The sequence below is a fragment of the Galendromus occidentalis genome, unplaced genomic scaffold (assembly GCF_000255335.2).
Source record: "Galendromus occidentalis unplaced genomic scaffold, Mocc_1.1 scf7180000077185, whole genome shotgun sequence".
In the NCBI taxonomy this organism is placed as follows: Eukaryota; Metazoa; Arthropoda; class Arachnida; order Mesostigmata; family Phytoseiidae; genus Galendromus; species Galendromus occidentalis.
The window spans coordinates 191928-213975 of NW_003805173.1; the positions used below are offsets into that span (position 1 = coordinate 191928).

Genomic DNA, 22048 nt, shown 5'->3' on the forward strand with positions numbered 1-22048 from the left:
AATTAGGGAACCCGCGAAATCCCTTGCATATGGATTGCACATTCATGTGCGAGAATGGCGCGGCTCGGCTGGCTTCCAAAAACGACAGCCAGATGAACGAAGGCCCCCCCCCTCCCCCCAGAATTGCGTGATAGGAGGGACAACGAAATAATGACGAAGTCGATGGCCCTTGGTAGGCGGGCGGATGAAGCCCCCCTTCCCCGGATTACGCCACTGAAGATCGATGGAGACCTTTCCGCGCCGGTGAAGTTGCCTTCTCGGCGAAGAGACACAAGGTGTAAGCGCTAACCACTGCCCGATGGAACGCATGAAATATTGTATCCCGGAGGAGGAACCAATAGTTTTCCGTTGCTCGCAACAAAGGCCTTTTATTCATGTCTTTCTTGACCGCGTAATTTTATAATGGAGACTACAATACTCATGATTCCTTCGTAATTCTGAACATATCCTCTTATCCATCACAGTGGAAGTTATGTGGTTGGTTGTTGCGAATCGCGAACATAATAAATTATTCTCATACTCGGAGAGCGATAACCATAACTGGGAATGTTCGGCCGTATGCTGGCGAATATTCTCGGATTGGATTCGCAGTCCCCTTTCTATGAACCGTCAAATCATGGGAGCTCTGTTCCTATTGTCTACCTGAACGGCAAGATAAGACCGAGGGTTAAGCGATGGATAGATCGTATATAATAATACTCTGGATTTCAGTCATCCAACATAATCTGAGTCTATTCCATCAGAAAGTGGCAGAACTCCCCATGTTCAGAATCATTCAAACTCTCCAAAGCTTGTTCACCTGACTCGATGCTTCTCTGTACACGGCCACGAAATGATTTCCGGACCGGCTCACTTCGCATTCACGCTCGTCACTTCATTTCTTCTGGACTCGCGCTCGGTTTCACTTCGAACCTCTCACAGTCCGTTGCTTGTTCATGTTGGAAAGCATCAGCGAGATATATGAAGTGAGAAGATCGTCCATTTTGTAGCCCTGAAATGAAGAGAAGGGGAATAGATTCTCTTTCTCATTCGATTTCCCGACATTATCCGAGCCCATCGAGATGTTTAATTCCATGCAGGGAACTCACCAATGGCGTCTCACATAGCAGCTTATTTCCTCTAACGAGGTTGCCAATCGTCATGTGGAAGTAGGTATTACCACTCGACCAGTTGGATATTCTCGTGAAGGGATGGGTTGCAATTATTTCCTTCGAGACAGGTTGTATTAAGGAAACGCCGTGGCGATTGATTGCTACCAGCAGTTGGTCAGGGAGAGAGGTGTCTGTGGTCTGCTTGACTTCGAAAAATGCAGATCCGAATGTCGGCCATTGATAAATATACTGGAGGAAAGCGATCTTGGCATCTTCGACAGTCATGTTCCCGTGTCGAGCGTAAGCTGTCGTGATTGCGCGCTTCCAGTCTGAAGCTGATTGGCTTTTCAATAAATCTACTGGAACCATTTCACGCAAGAGAGAAGGAATCGCCTGCAGCTCGTTCTTCGCATCTCCGAAACGCACTCGGAACACCTGTAAGTAGGTACATCAATTGTACCACGTCGATTGGAAATCCGGAGTTCGCGATATATGTACGTGACGGCACGATATTCGCAACGATCGATCAGTTCACACAGATTCCTGCGTTACTCACAAGAGAGGCAAGATAGGCGGCATCTTCTTTGCTGCATTTGTGATATCCGCGCAACAACTTAGGCAGCTCCTGGTGGTAGTGGAAGATCACGTCGGCATGACGGTCCTTTCCTGGTACAGTGTGAGTCCACAACTTTTTCATGAAGAAAACTTGGTAGGTGAATTGCGGAATTACATCTGGAATTAAAAGACAGGCCAAATGTTGACTCGGTGCTGGACACCTCGACTGGGGAGTTTCATGATCTCATATCCCCTGGATCAGACCGATCCGATGACAAGGAAATAAGAGCGAAAAGACTAAGTGAGAGCCAGGATCGGGAATGCTCTCCCTCCATTTCCTGTTCCGATCGCAGCGGCAATACACAAACCCACCGTTCTTGGTTGGCCTGGCTTTACGAATCCAGTCGGTAAGATGGCGCACAAAATCGAAAAAGAAGTCGTTCTCGGGTACGCTGATGACTTTATCGGCAATCTTCACGAAGAGTGAGAAACCTTCTGGCGATCGAAGACTGAGACGATGGGCGATATTAGAGCAAAAATCTTTCGCTCGAGTTCCCGAATCGACTTCGAACGCCTCGTCAGTGTCGTCCGGGAAGTAGACTTTGTGGAAGATTTGCGTAGTTTTGTGCTGAATAGCTTCGACTTCGACAAGATGGGGCGGATACTTCCTCTGACCGACTTTCAATGTTTTCTGGAGCCGTTGCATGGAGTCTATGGAAATCGGATGCGCACGAGTCCGGAGAAATTGTGTCAACTCCTGGAACAATTGTCGTGAGGATGCATCGGTCAGTCCCGGTTCGACTAATCGGTATAGGTACCACCAATGATCGAATTTAAATGGCCGGATCAAACACTGTATGATTTCGAGTGGTACGTGCCTTCAGAAGGATCTGACTCGGAGCAAAGAGACCTGTAGCGAGCCACATGAGCTCCCAGCCGCGTTCCTCGCTAATCCGGTTCTTGTTTTCGGTCAACTGCTTCATAACCTGGCAGTATATCTCATCACGGAGGATTTCCTACAATGATGACTCCCGTCTTAGAAATAAGCTAGGCGAGATCCTGATTGCGAATCGCCCCTTGGTAGTCAAGAATCATGTCGAGAAACTCACGTGCTTGAGGGGTGCATCGAAGATTTGATCGGTGAGTTCGTTGCCATTCCGGCTACGTTTCGATGGCAAGTCACCCATGTACTTCATGAGGGCATTGTAAGCCAGACAGGCTTCTTGGGAAAGTTCTTCTTCTTTGTTGAGGAGTTTCTTCAGAAGAGGCTGCTTCAAGGGCTCTCTGTTTTTGAAACGAAAAAAAAGCGTTCAAGTTATCGGCAAAAGGCTTCGGAGTGGACGGAAGAGATCCGACTGGCTCAAAAATCCCGCTGACGGAGACTTATTTTACAAGTCCGACCCAGCCGATGCTCACGAGCTAGACTTCCGGATTGAAACGAGCATCTAGAAAATGTATTTTTTGCGGACCTTCCGTTGTCTACTCACTCTTCGCTGTAACTGCGACACAAACCAAAGGAATCGACATTGTGAAAATCGTTCGGGGCTCTGAAGCTACAATGCTTCGTTCATGACCGGACAAGGGAGCCGTTCATAGGCGCAGAGACAAGGAAAAAACTAAGAATTCGAAAATGGGTTCCGATCTTGTTCTATGCCCCTCATGATTGGAAGACGTAGAACTCGTTGTCGGCTTGGTTGAATGCGAGACGCAAGTGTACATACCGCGAGTGTCTCCAGAGATGTTCTCCGTCGCGTTTCCGTGCGGACGACAGTGTCAATGTCAAAGTTCGTTTCGGTGGCGGTCGGAAGTGATCGAGAGAATACTCCTCCAACGTATGGGGTCTCTCACCCTCGATCGGCATTGTTGGACTGCCGTTGAGGCTCGCTCGATATCTCTTCAGGAGGTGGCGTCTACCCTCCTCGTCGGCGGCAAAGAACGCGAGGATAGTCTGCGGAGGTTTGCTGACTGTCGGGAGAACATAGACGTATTCGGACGCGAAATCGCCTTTGTCTCCCGTTCGCTCGTTCCGTCCCGAGCTCCAATTGCTTTCCAAAACTTTCTCTCCGCAGAGCTGGTCATCCAGAGTGATCAGATCCCCTTGCTGGAAGCTCAGGTAGCCTTGAGCTTCACCTCTGCGATAAGGGCAATCATTGAGCATTAGTTGAGATGAGGCGCTCCACTTCATTGATATTATTTTCCGAATACAACAACTCTACCTAGTCGGACTCCCTCAGCCGGGCATCGACTTACCTGAATTCTTGCACGGCGATCACGAACTTCGACCGGCGCTTCAAACCTTCCAGGAAGCCGTCAACTAGTTCCTTGATGTCCTCTGAGTTCGGTGATTGGAATGTGAACTCTTCCCCACGGATTGTTGTCAGAGAGAAAGCAGCAAGATACGGCCGGGCACCCCTGGAAAAGCGTCGTCATCAGAGTCAGCTGTCGCATGGACTTTCCTGTTCGCTAATATAAGAGCCGAGTACGGTACAGCGGGCAGACGCAAGAGGTTCTGACCCCTATCGCATTCGAACCCAAACTACAGAGGATACGGATATTCTGTTCTCCTAGAAGCTGAGGCCCTCGGACCGCATCTGAGCCTTAGATGGACTCGGAAAGTACGGATGGAATCCATGCCATTCATTTCCACGAGGGATTCCCGGCAAGAGAAACGGAATAGTTTCGGGGACCGATGAATTCGATGAAATGGAAAGGGCATCACAGGGAGTATGGAATTGCCGACTGCGGCCTCAAGTGTGCGAGTCCCAGATCCTGTGGGCTGTGAATAACACCAGCGGGAGAATTCGGCCGCCCCGAACAATACGATGATTCGGAGTATCTTCTTTAATGCTAATCTTTCGCGGTAAATGTTGGAAAGTCACAACTCCACCTGCTTCATTCTTCGAAATGTTATACTATCCCGAATCCACCCACCACGCGGAGGATTTCCTGTGTCAGCCCGAATCATGCCAACCGGGTCGCCAGACGCTCTTCGGCTTGGTTCGGATAGATCGCAGCTTTCACTCTCGATGGTTCCTCCGAGCAAATTTCTTCAGGGGGGATGGTCGGAGCTCAATTTTCAGAAGGGAAAACATTCCGGCCCAATCGACAGATTCCCGTCCGCTCCTTCATTCTCCATTTGAATAGCTGAATTGGCGAAAGGTCCACGAATAACGAGCAGACTTGGAAATGGGCAGAAAAGGAATGATTCTAGACATTCTAGCCATGTCCACCATTATAGGACACACGCGAAGCTAGCGTTGGAATCTTGAACTTCCAATGAAGCTTCCCTTGGTCTTTCTTGTTCAGTTTTCGGGAATGGTGAACAAGAGCGCCGCCGAAGCATCCTTCCACTGTGTCTGCTTCTGACCAGAGCAGAGCGCTCCAAATTGCTCCGGCTGTTGCTTTCGCGTTTCTGCTGCCGAATGGACCCACCCACTGGCACCGTTTTTATCAGGAGGTACAAAGTTATAGAACAATGTTATCTTCTCCATTCCGAACGCCGTGTTTGAGAGGGACTCGGCCAAGACTAGGTGACGAATCTCCTTTCAAAGTAGAGAAAGCTCAGAGATTCTTCAGAATGGAGCTCTCAAACGAGTTCACCCTTGTGGTCAGTATTATTACCGCGCAGGATCTCCGAACTCTCGAGTCTTCGCCCGGCTTCACTCCACAGTCGGTCAAGCCAGGGCCGATCCCAGGGTCGTCGACGGATGACGAAATTCGCGAGGAGTCGATTCTCGAAAAAAACACTGAACTTGAGCAACAGATCCTTAGCGGAAAACAAGCCGAGCTCGAGCAGTTACCGATAACGATATGTGTTTAGTGCTGGCAGAGACTTTTCTTGAATCCTCCGTAGCATCTATGCTCGTCGCGTTCTGTGACGGAAGTCTACGAACACCCGGCATTGAATTTGGGACGCTTCGACAAATCTGAATCGGTGGACATGCAAGAACGGCTCTCGAGGGAACGTGATCAGAGAATGGGATGGGCAATAGAAGAGAGAAAACGCGTCAAAATTCCAGCACCGAAAGAATACCTACTGATATGCAGCTCATATTCTTCGCTCCCAATCATTAATGCTATCATCGTCACTTCGGGATCGTTCGCGATCGTGAGGGATATTGACCATGGGAAAGCATGGGATCCCCTTTGCGGGACTTTTTTTTGGGAGTAGAATCCATGTCTCAGGGGCGCCGACTCGTTCATGTACCGAAATGCGCGGCCTCCGGCTCAATACAGAACCATTCGTATTATTTCTCCATGCTAGAGGTTTCCTGAGTAAGCATGAGAGTTAGTATCGAACGCCCGATGGATCTGTTCCGACTCCGTCCTTTCTGAAAGGTGTTCCTATTCTCCAACCAACAGACTTTTTTCGACTTGAATAATTATGCCGTCGGGGAAACTCGATTCACATTTTCCTTTTGCGAATATTGACACTTTTCCGCTATTCAATTTAGCCTAAGAAGCGGGAGCGACGTGGGCCACACGCGAGCGAGCACTTCGGAATTCGACAGTTTCCCCGTGGCATCAAAACATCGTAAAATTTTTTGTACCCTCTTTTGTTCTCCTCATCAATCAAGCTCTCTGACACGTCTTCCAGGGCATCTTGTTTCACTTCATTTTTATAGATCGTTTCCTTCACTTCTTGGTTTGTGAGCATCGTGGGCTCCTTCAGCGAGACACATGTCATATCTTGCTCGATTTAGGAAATGACTCCGCTTGTGAGAATGCAAAACATATCAAAGTCTACTGACAGAACAAAGAAGATGGAACGAGGAAAACGCGAAATCCGCCGAGACGAGTTTCCGAATCTAAGGTGCTCGGACTGGAAGTCGGTCATTCACGTTTCGTTTGCGGGAGACGATCGCGAACTTTTCCAAGTGCGATACCCGAGTCCCACCAATGGAAGCTAATCTAATAGCCGATCGCCGTGGCGTGGGTCAGCGTGTGGTTGTAGGACGTCGCAGAGTTTACCTCTTATCCAAGCTGGAAATCATCGCAGTTTTCGGGCGATTCCTCATGTATGTTTTTCGGGTTCATTCATCGACGGGAGAAGGGAAGAAGTATATTCCGAGCTAGATCTCTCGCTGCGTAAGTGGTGAAATGAAAATGTACAGAAGGTCGGCCTATTCCGATGTAGAATTATCCGGGGACTTGAGGCACAGCACCGACAAAGCGCGCGGAAAAGAAGGGGAGTTTCGATTCCTCTGCCGAAAAAACGACCCACACCTTCGGCAAGCGCGTGCAGCGCTGCACATCGGGTGACTGAATGCCGTACCCAAGCGAAGGGAATTCGTGATTCTTCTGCAAATGACCGTAGCGAAAGCACCGATGGCGGAGACGGTCGGACGAGTGAGCGAGAATAGATTTGACCCAATCAAGTAACGTCCGTACTTTCACCGAAAAACTACACGATTCATAGGCTACGTAGACGGAGCAAGAAGGCGGAAGTTTGACCGATGCTCTCAAACCATTCAAATCTTCCTTAGCTCGATGAAGACTCGGTCAAAGTACTAAATATCCCGGAGAAGCCGAAGAGCGCTCCCACAGAAGATATTATTGCCCAAGCTCGGTTCGTGAGGAGGAATCGTCGATCGCGGTCCGGGATTCATTAGATCAGATTTCGAGAGTTTTGATTCGAAAATCCTGAGCGGAGTTCAGATCCTCGGCCTGATCCAGAGGATACGCTCGATATCAACTCGATATGGCACCACAAACTGTCAATCAATTCATCATTCTGAATGCGCAAATATTAAACATCCGTGTCGAGTTACGTACGCGCGTCATCTCCGTATGGAGTCTGTCATTGCTCGACTCGAGGATATCCGCAGATCGAGCGGCATGGATCTTCTCTCATCATTACGCGCGGGAATCTTCACTCGAGTTGTCACCAGTCCGGAGCGTGTCTGGCACAAGTCTTATCGAACCTCGCTCGAATAGACACACTTATCCACGCTCACTTTAATGATCCTTTTCTACGAATCCTTCACCGTTCAAACCTTCGGATTTGGAGCTCTTCGGTCAACTTCTCCGTGAAATGCCGCGGCAGCAGTAGGGGAACATTGCTGTGCTTGTTTGACTCCGAACGCCTCTCCCGTGAAAGCGGTGAGGGAATCCCCGCATGTTCTCGCAGTTTTAGTTCTGTGGCGGCGTCGCTCGCACGGACAAACTGTTTGTTTCTGTCCAAGTTTTCCGGAGATTACGATTCGACTTCCGGTCAATACTCGCTTCACCTGATTACTCGATTACATACGAAGGCGGCAAATGTTTTCTTGAAGCATCTGAACTTGAGAAGTATGAGCACGGCGAGGCCTCGGCGGGACTGTCCAGCCCAGAGTTTGGCTTGAAATCGCAACGCTGTCGATTCACAGCCCGCAACTCAAAGGAAGCATCAGTAGCCTCGCTCGGCGGGCTAGCTTGAACCAGGATGTCGGAGGCAAAGGCCTAGGTAATTGAATCAGAACCTCAACATGATAGGATCATGCGAATGGACCAGTAGATTCTTTATCCGTTCACCGGTCTTTACGCGCGTGAGCGGAACTTTTGCCCTCACGAGGTTTCCTGAGAACTGGGTTCGTCGTTCATGGTTATAATCATGCGTATGCATAAATCATGAGCCAGAGAATCCAAAACATTTTACTGATCCCGAATCCGATTGAGATTCTTCTTCTACTATGAAAAAATAATTGAGGCATCAAGTTTGTGTATAGAAGATCTAATCGACCACGGATCGAGTTCCGCTCGCGAGTATCACGAGGCGCCCTCGTCCTCTGGGAGAGGCCCTCCTCAAATCCTGAAAACTGTTCCCCAAGTCGTCTTAAGGAATCCTAACGCCCGCCAAAAGCTGCGGGTCGCGCTCATCGGTACGCTTTTGGTTTCCTTTCAAGCGGAGAATTCAGGTATTTCAGGACGCGTGTCTCATCCCGAGTACGCCTTAAACGGTCAGCGAATGGAGGAGCCGCATTGTCGATATCTTCCAGACCTTCTTCCTTGTTTTCTTTTTGCTCTTTCTTCCACTATAATTTCCAATCTGCGCGTTGTCAGTGGTCAAAGTTGACGCGAAAAAAAGACGGGTGATCCTCGGGGTCGATGACGACAACAACAATTTGTGTTCGGAACTTGTTGTCGTCGCCGCCGCTGCTGTACTTGATATCGGCGACTGCCCGGGCTTCTTTTTTCCTCCATGGAGGGGAAAAAACTCGCGAAAAAAAGAGGAAAAATTGGGGACGGTGATTGCCTGCCTGACCGTCTGCCAGCAGCCTGTTCGTCAGCTAGCCGAAAGCGAGCCCGAGCGCTGGCCACATTTGGCTCTCACGGACTGGTCAGAAGATCATCGACTTTGCTGTTGCGGCTGTTCGAGAAACGAAAGAGCCGTTGCGGCAGCTAAGGAGACGGCCAACCGGGGTAAGAACAAGCCCATGGAAGAGCTTACCGCAGTCGGCAAGGGCTTCTGGCCGCGAAAACGCGTCCCTGTTCAAAAAAGTGAATCGGAGAGAAAGCGATGATAAAATTAAAGAGAATGTGGAGGATAAAAACTCCACAGCATCAACAAAGACGCTGATTTGTATGGGAAAAATATGGAATGGGGTTGAGGTTCGTTTCTTCGGTCTGCTCGACCACACCAACTTCTCACCCAAAAAAGACAAAAGATCAGCCACGCGAAAGACAAAAAGTGCTGATTCGGCACCCAGCTGATAAGCTTCTCGGAGGAGACTCAACCCCTAGGAGACCACGGAGGCGACGAACGATTTAGCGTTTGTCTCCCGGATCGGGAACGGGAGACTTCTTCGCAGAATCTTGTGATGGTAGTTCGGATCATGGGGAATTCTAAATCCGACGAAGTCGAAAACTTCGATCCCGAACCTAGAATCGCACTCCGTACGCCGGGAAAGGCCTGGCTCATTATCGCGATTGATTAGTCAGAGCGAGGTCATCGGGATAGAGGAAGTGGCAGGGTTGACCCGACATGACACGGATTCGACAATATCCTTCCACGGAATAGCCCCTAGACATTCGAAGACCCCTTAAACTCCCGAGAAACCAATCGAAAGTAGCTCCCACGTCTTATATCGACTTTCCCCTTTGGAACGAGTTCACTTCCCCGTTCCGGTCCTCTCGCTTTGAATCGGAGGCAGACTTTGCATAGGACGGCAAATGGAGCTACCAGGGATGGACGGACACGGCATCCGAAGGCTGCAATGAGTTTGAGTCCTCGAAGCTAGTACTCAGTGATCAGTTTAGAATAAGAACCAATCGAGGATTTTTCGAGCTGATCATTTGATCTAGCAATCCAGTTTCCTTAGGCGGTTCAGGCAGTCATCGAAGTTTGGACCTCACGAAGATCAACGAAGATTTTCATCAAGGAAGAATATGATGAAGATCAGGAACATTCGGAAGCCCTCTCGGGCAATCTCAGGCATCGTCCACGGATCGCTGGCGAATGTTGGGATAAGAAAACCAGCGAGCGATCATCACTTTTTGGGAGGTCGCGCTTGAGGAGTTTTGAACAATCCGGTTCTTATTCTCGTAAAGCTCCATGCCCGTCAGAGCGACTTGTGTGAACTATTTCCAGAAGCAAACATCTCAACCATGATGATAATCATGACTCTAATGGTCGACGCCGGAGTCATTGTGATTTTGCCGGGGCTGAACATCGGATTGACTCTCGAACAACTCCCCGGGCGCTCCCTGGAGCCCTTATCGGTTCCCTCCAACTCGTGCAGAAGACGCGGCGACTAGCTCTGCGATTTCGCGGACTAGAGGTCTGTCTTCTCCCATAAGCAGTCCAGCGAGGCCGCCCAGGTGAAATTCCTGATCGCGGGAGAACATGGTGCCACGCAACACTTTCGTAGGCGCTCCGAGCTGGTGATCGGGAGTGTTTATCGATGGGCATTGCCTCGCTCGTGCATAATCGGCTCATCATTCGCGTAGAATCTGACCTCCATGGCGTTCCTCTTTACGTCAGAGACCTACACATTGTATCACGTTCGACTCCGAATACATGCGTATCGGCCTGGGTCGGATCCTAGTGTAAAAAAGTCCGTAATAAATACTGACAAGCTATGCGGGAAGGGGAGAACTGATTCAAACTAGCTGCTGAAGATTCCTATCCGATCCGACCCCCTAGATGATAGTAGGCCGACTAGAATGAGTACATCAGAACGGAACGATCGCTCTGATTTTTCTTTATCTATCACGGGAGCGGGACTATCAGACTACCGGGAAAGAAAACGTCGGTGATGGAGGCTGAGCATGTATGTTGACCACTCATCAAGTTGTGCCAAGATTATTCCGGGCATGACGGAAAATTGAATGCTCCGAATTCGAACGTTATTCTCGACGCCGTCTCGAAGGTTATGGCAGCGGGAAGACTCGCGATAATCAGGAGGGAGCTCCGTACGGAATGCGGATAATACATTCCGTTTCTTTGCCCTCCTCGGATCGGATTGACTAGGGAACCTGAGTGGAGAGGATGCAAATAATGAGGGAACTCACTTCTGGCTGGCGACGTTGGTTATCTCGGGGAAAGATAACTCCAGCAGGACCTGCTCCATCTCATCAACGATATATACTCCGGTCCAATTGATGGCAACGATCACTTCATTTTTGGCTAAGGGTGGCCCTGACAGTCTCACAGCTTCATAAAAGCGCGAGAACAGTAAGGGCCACTTGAACTTCGCGTAATCCACGACGTCTTCCTTGACTCTCGACGGTTCGGTTCGCTCCCGATGGTAGTAGCTTTTCCGATACGCCTGAGAAATCAGATGGGTCCAACGCTCCAGAGCTCGCTCTCCTGACACTAGATAGGAGTCCGGAATGCAGGTTGGCACCAAAGTTCTCAGTCGATCCAAAGAGATTTCAGCCTCGGCACCTGCAATCGACCAACGATTATTGTCGCGAGTGATAAGACTCATTGGGAGGAAGATTCTGGCCCTTAGCATGAATGCAGTGACGACACAGCGAGAACGGCTGGCGTACTTGTGGAATTTTCTACGTAGAACTGTTGGGCTGAGAGCATCGCGAGGTCTTCTTCCTTCTCGCACTTGTATTCACCGAACTTCACCCCTCGGATGACTTGCTGGTAGATCAAATTCGTGGCGACCGAGTCCTCCATCGGGTTGTGCCAAGGTGCGAAAATTTCTTTCCTGCAACGCACAGAGTCGTTTCGTCGTAAAAGCGAGAAAAGTCTCCACGTTTTCCTATCTGTGAATGCATTGTGCGCGAATACCTCTTCGAGAGAAAAACATTTTTTCGCCCACCTGAAGAAGAGACGCCAGGGCGCATTCCTTTCTTGCGCACCCTGCTCTTTGGTGTATTGTTCACATTGGCTGATGGCATCCATGACGTGTTCTCCGCCACTGCCGAGAGAACTAACTTTGTCGAAGAGAGCGATGTATAAAGAGAAACCGAAGCGATCCTGCAAGCCGATTTTATCTGACAGCTGGTTGCAGAGTTCCCTTGCGGTAGTCGCGGAATCTGCCAGCAAGGTCTTCGTGTTCCCGTCCATGAAGGTGATGGGTAACATTAGAGGCTTCTTCGATTTTGTCGCTTGCAGCTCCAACCACGACGGTGGTTGACCCCGGGTTCCGTTCATGAAGGTTCGGCGTAAACGCTCTTCGCAATACGGCGCGTACCCCGGAGGACCCTCTCGGATGAAATTAAGGAGATACTTGACGAATTTGTCGCTCGGAGCGAAACATCCCACGCACAACGACAGGAGAACCCAGCCCCTGGCGTGGGAATTTTTCTCTGAATTCCCCGTCAGCTGTTTACAGATCTGACAATAGACTTCGTCGCGCAACTCTTCTCGCAGGATTCCGTGACCGATGATGAAATGCAGTTTCTCCAGGTTTGACGTCGGTCGTGCCTCGAGCCACTGGGAGTAGCTGTCGGCTGCTAATTCTTCCTCTTGGAGATGGCGTCTCATGTCTTCTGTGATCTTGTTCTTCCGTTTCAGGGTCAAGGAAACGAGTCTGTTCCTGATCGACTTCTTCGCTTTGATTGTTTCTCTTTGGCCAACTTCTGCGCCGTTTTCGATGACCTCCTTGGCGTTCTGGAACTCCTTCGACTTGGTGAAGTTCCTGCCGAGGGTGGCCGTGACCTGCGGGAATGATGAGAATCGAAGCTGCAGCTCTCTCTCTGATTTCCTACCGCTCGAGCCCTCTGAGGCTCCCCCAGATATTTCCCTTGAAATGATCCAAACTTGGCATACGGAATATCTTCCGCGGGGACCCATCGTCCCCTTACGGAGCGGGGCATCTCACCTTGGACATGACCGAAGAGTTGTCCCGATCGATGACGTGAAACTTCGGTTCCGGAAGGTCGCCCATGAAACGAAGTATTGTGATCCAGAGAGCAAGCGCTGCCATCGTATCTCCGTGGGTCGGGAGAGGCAGAAGACTCTGCTTGATCGGCTTCTTCTGGTAGATGTGGGTCTGGACTCCTGTAAAGAATTCCGCCAAGTCAGAAACGCTGAAACGACGCCGTTCTCTATCCTTGAATATATCATTGATCTCGTTACTGTGGGGGAGTTCTCAAGTCCATATGGACCCCGGAGGCTCCATGGCGATTCTCGGGTCCCCGTATGATCCTACGGGAGGGGGTCCACAGGGTTCATAATTCAAGCTCAGAATACATGGGGGGACCATGAGGGGCCCACGACTCCAAGGACTTCGATAGCCGCTGCTCAAGGCTGTGATTGAAAATATAATGACCCGGAACTTCAACACCTAGGAACGATTGCTACCTTGGAAGTACGTCGCAGCGAATTTCTGGAAAGTGTACTGGGAAAGATCTTCAGAGTGATCCTGAGGCACAGAGGGAATCGAGCCTTCGGCTTCCGAGTTGAGATTGGCGTCTCGTGGCATCTCGAGGTCTTTGAACGCGGTCGGGCCGGCCTGTTCATTCACCGAATCGCTTCGCGGCAAGAAGTCGAAGATGACGTCTACGAGTTTCGAATCATCGAGGGGCTCATCTTGACGTTTCTCGGCGTCCAGAATAGCCGCTTTCTTCATCTCGAGGATCTTGCGAACCTCAACGTCTTCCTCAACTTGCCGATTATAGATGGCCGCCAGACGTTCCCTGAGCACGAGGAATAGATGTAATGCTGAAGCTCTTCATGCATGCATTTCGAGATATCACTGGAAGGGAGCGGAGTGTACCTGTATTTCTTCTCCGCGATCTCTTTCGCCTTCTTGGGACCGAACTGTTTCGAGAGCGTCATCTCCTCCTGATCGCGAAGCCTCATAGCTTCCAGTTGGGCACCTTGCTCAATCCTCATCCTCTGGTATCTGCAAGAAGAAAATATTGTTTACCATATGGATATATATTCGATACCAGGCACAGGAGGTGGCTGCCGGAGCCCGCAATCAGAACGGACCCCGTCATGGGAAATCCGACTGGGCGAGCCCAGTAGAACAGCGAGACCGATTCTCCTCCTGGATGTCGGGAAGTAGGTCTCATTCTCCGTAGCCTAGGCGATAACCGCTCCAAGAAAATTCTCAGCCCGCGGACTACTGACTGCAGATGCTCGCGAGTGAAGTCACATCCCCCTCATTGACACTTGATCTGAACTTTAATACATGGGTAGCGCCTCTTGGGTCTCTAGACATCTCGGCTGATTCACAAATGGAGAACACAGTTCTCACAGTTCTGAGAGAATGCGGAACAAAGCGTTGGACTCGGATATGGAAGGTCGCAGAGTCATCAGCTTCATCAGACAACTGCCGCTTCCCAGCTGCACGAGTAACGTACACAATAGAGCTGTCGAAGGGATTGGCGAGGACAGGAAGGTTGTCCGCCATGCTGACAGGCCGCCTAACTACAATGCGCCATGGACTGATTTCTGCTCGGAGGACTGACGAAACACAAGCACACACAGAAACACGCCGCTTCGGAGCATCGCACACTCACGGGGAGGGAGGCTGTCCTAATCACGCTTAAGGTTAGACTGCCTCGAGGCAGGTCTGACCGAAAGTGACGGTGCATTAATCTAAGCACTGACACAGAGACGCACTCCCTCGCACAGCTCGCCGATCCGTTTTGCCATAAGGGCCGCAGATTTTTCCACAAATTCGCAACACCCCGTTTCGACGCTTCAGCAACGTCTACGAGGAGCACTTCGGCAGCGGCTCTACAGGGAATTCTTGACCTGAAATCAAATGTGCGAATTCTCACCCGACCTCGGGTCGTGCTCGCGAAGTTCCGCTGACCGAGAAGTGCGCGAGCCATCCGACATCGGGAACTCGTCGGAGGGGAAGAGATCTCAGACCCTCGAGACTTAACCTGGACCTCGAGTATCCGATCGTGATGCAACACACGCTCTCGATAATCGATTAGGCTCACTGAGGTGTCCGCGATACACTCGCTCTTGTTGGCAAGCTGTCAGTGAAGACAATCGCCGGTGTTCTGAGACGGTGAGGAAAAAACAAAATGCAAAATGACGGATGCCATTTGACCCCGTCTCCTTCTAAGAGAAAGGAAGTAGACAACCCGACCCGGACCGCCCACTCAACAAACTCAATTATAGTTGTTGTCGTCGTTACTATCATCATCATCGAACACTTGACATCGACGACCGCGATGCGCTGCTGAGCACTGAAGTTCAGCCGATTGTGTGAGAAAGAAGAAGTCTTCAAAACGCCAGCAAAATCCGAACGGCCCGCGTCACATCCTTGTCAGAAGCCGTGAGCCGATCGGAAGACAAAGGTGACTGAAGACAGCAGAGAACGCGTTCTTCACCGAACCCGGTCTGTTAGAATTCACGTTCGACCCAGATTGGAAATTCTGAGAATCTCGACATGACTCGATTACGAAATCGGACGTCGAATCGAAGAGTTTGACCAGAATCGCGATAAAGAGAGAGACTCTTGACAAAGTCAACTTACAGTTTCTTGCAAATTAACATCCTAATGAAGCTCTGGATAACGATAACAGCTCGGATTTTGCGGTGGGCCTCACGTCGGACTAAGATCCCGCGACATCGAGCCTGGAGCGACACGATGTTAGCCCTGAGCAGTCGGAAGCGGCGAGCAAGCTTGCGCCCTCGCCAAACAGCCTGAAGTCTCTGGAAGCCTCGCATCTGCTTGAGAAACATTCTCCGTTGGAATTTGGTTTTCCACCATTGCTGGATGACGATAGCTGCGGCTCGTTGTCGGACGAATCGACGCCGCCAGTACCTGAAAGGACCGGAGTTGTCGGTCATGCGCCTCTAGGAAAGAAACTGCCTGAAATTCCCTGAGCTCTCGACTCGTGCATCGATTCCGTAACGGAGTCAGCGAATCGCCCAAAACTCAACTGACCAGCCCCTGATGGCTTTCTGTAGAACCAAGATTTTCCTCGTCAGAACTCGGTCTCTCTCCTGCTCGAGGAAGAGATCCTGCGCATCCTTGAGGAATACCTTCGTTTTCCCAATCTGGAAATCTGATTTTCCCAACACCGCCCTCAGGATCTTCGCGGTAGCTTGACGGCAGTCGACCCTGCGAAAAATACATTGTTCCATGAGTAAGTCGGTCTGCTTTGTTTCGTTTTGACGACTGCACGCGTACTGAAAGCGGCAAAGTGAAATCACGAAAAAAGAAGGCTAGAAGATCGGGGAGAACTCAAGAATACGCTGTTGTCCGTGATGGAACAAATCGATGAAGAGATGGGTAGACAGAGAGAAACCCTGCTTATTGAATTACTGTGCATTAAATAAATCATCCAAATCGTGCCGGGTATGCAGGTGATGATCGGCGAGCTTGAAAACATGAGCTCAAAATTCGAGATGTCACAGCTCAAACATCAAGTGAACCCCAAGGAACACGAAGTGAAGGCTAAGAACCTCATCCTATACGGCTTACCCCGTCCAGCACAGGAATCACGGGATACCTCGGAGAGCATCGTTGCCAAAGTATTCTCTAAAACTGGGATCCGAAAGGAAGTGATTGTGGCATATCGACTCGGACAGAGGGAGAATGCACCGATGCTCCAGAGGTTTTCAAGAGGATACGAAACGCCAAAGATCTCTCGCTGTCGACGCTCGGTCTCGGTGGCGATGGCAGGCTCGAGGTGCGATATCACCTCAGCTCTTTCCTAGCCGAATTATTAAAGACGGCGAACGTCGTCAAGAAAGATGCGAAGTTGGCTTTCTGTAGACCGCTCACAAGAACGCAAAGCAAGGAACTGTGCAAATCCAAGGATCCCGATTCGATCAAAATCACACTGTGCTCGATGGGGGAGGTCACAGAGTTCAAGGACAGGCCAGAACAGTCCCGGCGAATCGATGTCAGAGCTCTTCCGTAGATGTGGGGTTCTCCCCCTTGGAAGTCTCCATCTTCGGTGTCTATTCATTGAGGGCCGTATCACAAACCTCAATGGGACGATGGAGACCCTGAATCTTCTGCGATCTGCTCACAACTACCAGACTCTATCTGCATATGCCCTCCGTCCTCCGCTATGTCGAACTATCAGATCCGACGAGTACCATTTGGACCGATATGCCACAGTCCACGATATGCCCGAATCCTGTCTCTCTGACAACACAGAGCTCTCGGTCGGCGTCGCAAAGAGGAAGAAGACGATGAAATAATTTGTCTCATCCGAAACCGCAGATCGAGTCCCTATCCTTTTTTCTTAGTTTGCTAGTTTTATGTGCCTTCAACTTCTCAGCGACGATCTCAACGCTGCATAGATTTAGGTATCCAGGCGCGTCAACCAGCTCAAAGCTCTTTGCGTGATGCATAGCTGCTGACCACTGACAGGGCCTTGCTCTAAAGGACTTGCCTTATAAATCCCGCATCCCCAATAAAGCCGAGCGCCTTTTCCAGAGAAAAAGAAGTTGATCCGGGAAGGGAAACCTTCTGCGGCTGGATTTCCTCGGGGAAATTCCTCCGAGTACCTGTAACTTACTTGTGCGGTGGAGGAACTCCAGGGATGAGGAAGCGATACCGTTCGACGAATTCACGGAACGTGTGACGGATAGGATAGCCGGCCCGCCGAATCCGAATGGTCTCCATCATACCCGAGTAACGGAGTTGCTTGCAGCAGAGCTCTCGATCGAACATTTTGGGTTTCTTGAATTCATTTGGTTTGATGCATCGTATGAAATAAGGATGACACTGACTCAGAGCTTTCATCAAAGAGTCGAGCGATCGCTTGAATTGAGCGCTCAGGGTCGGCGTTTTCTTCCGAGTGTCCGTTCCCTGGAAATTTCCAATCATTCTCGGAAACTTGAACGATTTTTTCGAAATAGTTTCCGAGTTCTATGCCGGGGTCGTTTTATGGAGAGTCGCGATGACGAGGAAGCATCTGTAGCGCAGACGGTGACTTACCATGTTGACTTCATTGATGAACAGATTTTGCATGAAACGATTCTCGCTCATTTGTATCAAATGGATGAGGTCAGCACTGAACGTGTCTCGATTCTTCTCCAGGAAACCATTCGTCTCGTATACGACAACACCGGCAAAGTGACACATTCCGAACGAGGTACTGATGTCCGACTTCGGTTTGAGGTAATTACGGTTAATCGAATGCTGTTTATGGAGCTTGTTAAGGAGCGTTATGTCCGTTCCTGGAATGAAGGAACAAGCTCCGTTATCCTTGTGTTACAGACAGGACGACCAAGCTCAGGGAAATGAGTCTCCCTTTCCGAATGGGAATTCTTATCTCTACGACTCTGCGCAGTGGCGTACCCGAGGGGGGGGGGCCAAGGAGGCCATGGCCCCCCCCAAAATTCTTTTTGCGTAATGCTGGACTACAGGGTACCTCAACATTTTGGACCTCTGGCCCCCCGAAAACCTAGTCTGGCCCCCCCCAAAAAAAAATCCTGGGATCGCCCCTGACTCTGCGGGCTTCCCCTCTCAATTTCACCTTTTGGGAACTTCGACTCTTCGTCGATGAGAGCCATGATATTCATTGGCTTGACGGCGATCATGTCGAGAGCTTCCTGATTGTCGACGAATTCAATGTGTTGCCAATTGATCGCTTCGAGATTGTATTCCTCCTGTTCCAGCTTGAAAATGTGTTGCACGAAAAATTGTTGGAGATTCTCGTTCGCGTAGTTGATGCAGAACTGTTCGAAGGAGTTCACGTTGAAGTTCTCGAAACCGAATATGTCGAGCACCCCGATCGAGGTCCGATAGTGTTGCGAAGACTGCTTTGGTTTGTAGATGGCTGCGTTGATTTTGTTCACGATTCTAATGAACATCCTGCCGTAGATTCCCTTGACGAACGCGTCTCGGACATCCCGGCTCTGCGCGACGCCCATATTCGAAACCACGGTATCTCCGTGCGCGAATATCGTTCTCGTAGTGAGAGCCTGGGTCATCTGTCCGACTTCAACCTGGAGGAGCTTGGATGCGCTCTGTATGGCCGAGCTCCGCACGATTTCGACAGCGTCCAGATTGTTGATGAGCGTCGGTTTGAACTGTATGTTCCCGAGATGGAGGACAGCGGCGAGAATTTTCATTATGTCCCAGATTTCGTCGTCCGAGAACATGAGGACCTTCATCGCGGAACGGATGTCGCTGAACTCGCGGGCATCGTCCCTCCCCTCACAAGTGATCGACCCGCCGCCGGTCAGGTAGATGTACTTTGAGCAATCCAGGAGATCCAGTCGATCTTTCTCTTCTCGACTCAATCCGGCAAGTATGCAGTAGAAAATGTGATAGTTTCGCTCGTCTTGAGCCTGCGAAACGATGCGAGACTTTTCCAGCAGGTACTGCTCGATCCGCGCACCTTCGATCACACCGCCTTTATTGAAATGGATATCGATGTATTTTCCAAATCGACTAGAATTGTCATTGCGGATCGTCTTCGCGTTGCCGAAGGCTTCGAGTATCGGATTCGCTTCCAGGATCTGCTGCTCTATCCAGCTATGCTGACCGGATATGGCTGCCAGATACTGGAGAATTAGTTTGGTGCTTTCGGTTTTGCCCGCACCCGACTCCCCCGAAATGATTATACACTGGTTTACGTGGAAGCGTTTCATGTTCCCGTAAGCGTTGTCTCCGATGGCGAAAATGTGCGGCGGCAGCTCGCCGATCTTCCGTTCACGGTACATTTTAATCTGATCCGCCGTGTAGATCGGTAAAATTTGGTAAGGGTTGACTGCGACCAAAATCGACCCGGTGTAAGTCTGCGAACGAGAAAGCGAGTAGGCATTCAAATTCATGCGGGAGGTTGGCGTCCGTGAGTTGGTGGGAATTTCCATCCATTGATATGCAGCTGATCCTTGATAGAGGGAAGGAGAGGTCGATACTCACGTATATAAGGTTGTCATTATACCGAATCAGAAGATTGCGGAGGATTCCGGCTTCGTGCAAGTCACCGAGTGAGATCATGTCTTCCACTCCCTGCACCGATGTGGGGTGCATGGCCTTGATCCTGCGCTCAGGAGCAAGCCAGTTTTCCTGACCGTCGTCATCCCTAATTTGGATGCGGCGTCCTTCGGCAGATATGACCTTAGCTCCGATGGCCACGTCGAATTCCTTCCTTGTCTGGGGCTCAATCCAGATGAAGTCACCCTGAGCATAAGATATTCGATCATTAGATGAGTCTCGAGTTCTTCTTTCTAGCATTCGTTCAGCCCATAAATATAACCCAAATATGAAATTCACGAGAGTTCCCGCTTCCGGAACCATTGATGGAGTTGGCACGACTCCCCCCCCCCCGCCTACTGCGGGAGCGCGAGAATCGATCGTGGAATGGATGATCGAATGAATTGTATTCATCGACAGCCCAGAACGCCTGTGGACTCCGCAGTCTCTGATCGAATCCTAGCAAGCCGGATTTCGGGGATAAGGGCTTCTCCGCCAGTTCCGATCGGAGATACGTCGCTTCTGCAAATGATGCTATTCCCGGTCGGAGGGGGGGGACGCATGCACAGAATTTTCTTGCCATGACGTCGAACCTCGCCGCACCAAACTCCCGGCACACCATGACAATCTCAGTCATAGGCCAATCGAGGGTCGGTTTTTTCCCTGATGGTCATTCCCCGCGCCATGAGGGTTCGGAGTCTGGACCAAGTAATATGTAGAAATCGAATCTGCATCCTATTGTGTAGTGACTTTGGCACACCCTGTGCCAGAGAGTTCCACAGAGATACCGGAATCCTGTCCGATATGGGAGAACAGAGCCACAAGCGCGATCCTCAGTCTGGGGGAAATCCGAGCTGAATTTCGCGATCTGCTCCAGAAGTTAGGAACGAGCCCGTTCAGCTCAGCGCGGCAGCCAACAGATTCATAATCGTGATTAGAGAGAAACATTCACACGGGTACCGCTCGAGTGACCTCAGAGAAATAGGATCACTTTTCGTCTAACACGTACGCCAGAAATTCCAGCCGTGGAGAAGCCTAAGATCGAGGCAGAAGTCTCCTTTCCCTAAAATTTCCCAAGCAGTCTCGCGAAAATATCACTTTCGAGGCCGAAGCCGCATGGATTTCAAAAACCAGCTCCGGAATACCCGGCTCCTCAATCAAGACCAAGTACAGCACCAAGTTTCTCCGGCAGCGGCTGAAAGGACCGTCTCGGGCCGAGGCAAGTCGGTAATGATGATAGATCATTGAAGAAAGAATCACGAGAGCTTCCTGCGATTCGGCTTCTGCACCTAGGATCGGAACAAACACCGCCGGCCGGATACTTGAGAGAGCCTTATGAGATACGACGGAGAGAGTCGTTCACGTCTGAGAGAATATAAAAGAGAAGGGAAAATACGGAGCGCTCACCCTCGTGACGATGACCATCTTGCAGGAGACCCCGCCGGGTCGGCTCTGGAAAAAAACAGATGGAATTACGACTGAGATTCGGAAGAAGATTCTGAGAGGAGTACTCTATCAACGTTATCTGCTGAACGAGCGGGTTCGCTCGCTTTGATCATCGCTGAGTGTCAGCCCCGCCCGAGCATTCGGCACGAAGGGTATTTCTTCGCTGAATACACCTACCCACGCAGATCCTCGAGAGAGATACCGCACGGAAATCGTCTTACCAAAAACAATGTTCTCAAATGAGGAAAAGAAAACGGATCGCTCGCGGGAAAAGGAGAAGAGGAGAAAAAATAAAAATGCGGTTAGCAAACGGAGCGATCCGAAGAAAAAGCTTCTTCCCGTCTTTATCGAGTTCCCGATCTACGCGAAGCGGAAGGAAATGCCAAACTGAATTCTTTGAACAAACCCATTAGAAGTCATCGGAGTAATTCAAAGTATTCTTTTGTGTGATGCCGACCCTCGAGCACGCTCCCCTTTGATACATTCGATGGCATCGTTGATATATTGTGACGGTCTGTATCTCACACATTGGAGTCTCGCTCCATGAGTCCTCCCTCAGAATCTTCCTCATGAAGAAGGCAAGGCGACTTGCTCTTCATTTCGACAGAAGAATGTTCCGCCGCATTCCCAAGACCCTAATTGCAGCATGCGGCAAGCAGG

The 22048-nt window shown here is 50.2% G+C and overlaps 1 protein-coding gene across 1 annotated transcript; it reads right to left on the reverse strand.

Annotated features, from left to right (window-relative positions):
* Positions 1–901: 901 nt before the first annotated feature.
* Positions 902–21367, reverse strand: ck (unconventional myosin-VIIa ck). Its single transcript, XM_029110979.1, has 21 exons — positions 21350–21367; positions 19889–20149; positions 18495–19761; positions 17954–18195; positions 17532–17824; positions 15944–16120; positions 15530–15820; positions 13805–13933; positions 13390–13724; positions 12908–13086; positions 11903–12744; positions 11622–11788; positions 11139–11514; positions 3897–4058; positions 3368–3778; positions 2756–2930; positions 2525–2662; positions 2019–2403; positions 1648–1823; positions 1089–1526; positions 902–991 (listed from the first exon to the last, which is right to left on the reverse strand). Exons 1-21 carry the CDS (start codon positions 21365–21367, stop codon positions 902–904), a joined length of 6552 nt encoding a protein of 2183 aa, XP_028966812.1.
* Between the last annotated feature and the right edge of the window lie 681 nt (positions 21368–22048).

Coding starts and splice junctions, on each gene's coding strand:
- ck (XM_029110979.1), bottom strand. Junction 13,934..15,529: donor ATGTTAATTTGCAAGAAACT/GTAAGTTGACTT, acceptor TTCTTCTTGCAG/ATACCAGAGGATGAGGATTG. Junction 1,824..2,018: donor AGCCAGGCCAACCAAGAACG/GTGGGTTTGTGT, acceptor TTTTAATTCCAG/ATGTAATTCCGCAATTCACC.